General features: G+C 44.9%; 1 protein-coding gene across 1 annotated transcript in view; it reads right to left on the reverse strand.

Annotated features, from left to right (window-relative positions):
- LOC106013489 (ankyrin-3) overlaps window positions 1-1,798 on the reverse strand; it is a 4,533-nt gene extending 2,735 nt beyond the window's left edge. The window contains exons 1-3 of the mRNA XM_013089381.2: window positions 1,653-1,798; window positions 1,045-1,182; window positions 96-203 (exon numbers count right to left, since the gene is read on the reverse strand). Coding sequence (XP_012944835.2) covers window positions 96-203; window positions 1,045-1,182; window positions 1,653-1,745 — 339 coding nt within the window. The 5' untranslated portion in view covers window positions 1,746-1,798. The remainder of the gene's footprint in view (window positions 1-95; window positions 204-1,044; window positions 1,183-1,652) is intronic.
- Window positions 1,799-1,926: the final 128 nt, after the last annotated feature.

Consider the following 1,926-nt stretch of genomic DNA (forward strand, 5'->3'; position numbering starts at 1 on the left):
ATTCTTTTCCAATATGTTCTGTCTTATATACTCCGCATCCAATGTGTGGGTGTGTAAAAGGGGGGGGGGAGAGGGGAGGGGCTCATGTGACTTACTGTGACACTGGTAGGTGCGTCTGTCTGTACGCCGGGACAGTTGAGGAGGATCCGAACAAGCCCTTCGTGACCGGACTGAGCGGCGAAGTGGAGAGGTGTCATACCTGCCTGAGGACACAAGCAAAACAATGAAAATATTCAGTTATTCAAATTGTTGTTCTGGGTGTACTTGTGTGGACGTGCGCACGTTTGTAGATGTGTGTATATATGTGCTTGCATTGTATGTGTATGTGGTTGGCGGGTACTTTGATATGGCTTGCTCCTTCTTTCCCATACACGAGACCATTGTTAAAGAGGTGCTTGAAGGAAAGATGTGGGACGGGAGAGCCAGAGGAAGGCAAAGAATAACGTGGATGGTCAACGTAAGACCATGGACAGGACTGGATATTCCAGAATGTGCAACGGCGGCTCGATACGTTGAAGGATAGAGGGTCATTGCACGTCAACTTCTGAGTCAGAAATGACACCTCCAGGTATCTAGGTATCTTCTTGCCCATCAAACATCTGTCGTGCTTTTCTCTCCTCCTCTTCTTTGTATGTTACTTTCTAGTTACATCTCTGATTGTCGGCACTTATGATCCATTTGTTTTGCAAGTGCCATAAAAGTTTTGCTAAACTAAACTAGAAGCAATGTTTGCTTCCCGAGAAGCCGCGAATTTTTGAGTGTTCTAGGGTGTGCTGGGATAATAACAGTCAGTTATAAAGCGCACAGAGCATGCTGTAGAGCGTGGATATGCGCTATATGAATACAAGTAGTATTACAACATGTGTATCAACAGACAAAGAGGGGGGAAAAGGGGAGAAAGAGAGGGAGAGAGAGAGTGAGAGAGAGAGAGCGAGAGAGAGAGAGAGGGAGAGAGAGAGAGAGAGAGGGAGAGGGAGAGAGAACATAGTATTGCGTAAGATTCTATGAAAACATGCCGTGTCACCCATGTGACCTTTGACCTACCTCTGACGACCACTGTGAGCCGTAGGTGCTGGAGATGGGCGACTCGCTCTTGACACAGGCCGAGACAATGGTCAACATCTCTCTCACAAAGTCCGCCTTGCCGTAGTGGGCAGCTACATGCAGGGCCGTCAGGCCGGTCTGGTGGGAGACGATTGGGGATAGGTGAGTCAAGAGAATGATTTCTGGATATGTTGTTTAAGAGACAGAAAGAGAGAAGAAAAGAAAATAAGAGAGAGGGGAATATATAGGGATTGGGGGAGGGGGCAGAGAGAGAGAGAGAGAGAGAGAGAGAGAGAGAGAGAGAGAGAGAGAGAGAGGGGAGGGGGTGAAAGAGAGAAACTGGAAGAGACGGGGAAGAAACAGAAAGCAAGAGATAACAGACACAGGCAGGCAGACAGACAGACAGACAGACAAAGAAGTTTTTAAATATCAACCAAAAAGAAATAATGGAAAAAAGAACTTTCTAAATTAAAATTCTATTTTTAAAAGAAGAATTTAAAAACCCAGGACTATTTTAAAAAATGAGCATTTAAAAAAAGTATTGAAAAATTATTAATAAAAACTTAGAAAACGAAAAACAAGGCTATGTGTGAAACAATGCAAGTAACCTTCTCGCTAGCGGTGCGGAACGGTATAAACTCCTTGAGTCCGTTCATGACGTCAATATGTCCATGTTTGGCCGCCAGATGTAGCGCCGTCATCCCGTCCTGGGAAAGGAAATGAGCACAAGACTATATTGAGTATTGAGGGCACCGCCTGTTTCAGCTGTGGCAGCTTTCTTAATAAATAATACCATCCCCACAATCATACCCTCACACACACACACACACACACACACAAACATATACACACACACAAACATATACACACATACACACACAT

This window comes from Aplysia californica, unplaced genomic scaffold (assembly GCF_000002075.1).
Source record: "Aplysia californica isolate F4 #8 unplaced genomic scaffold, AplCal3.0 scaffold00939, whole genome shotgun sequence".
NCBI classification, from domain to species: domain Eukaryota; kingdom Metazoa; phylum Mollusca; class Gastropoda; order Aplysiida; family Aplysiidae; genus Aplysia; species Aplysia californica.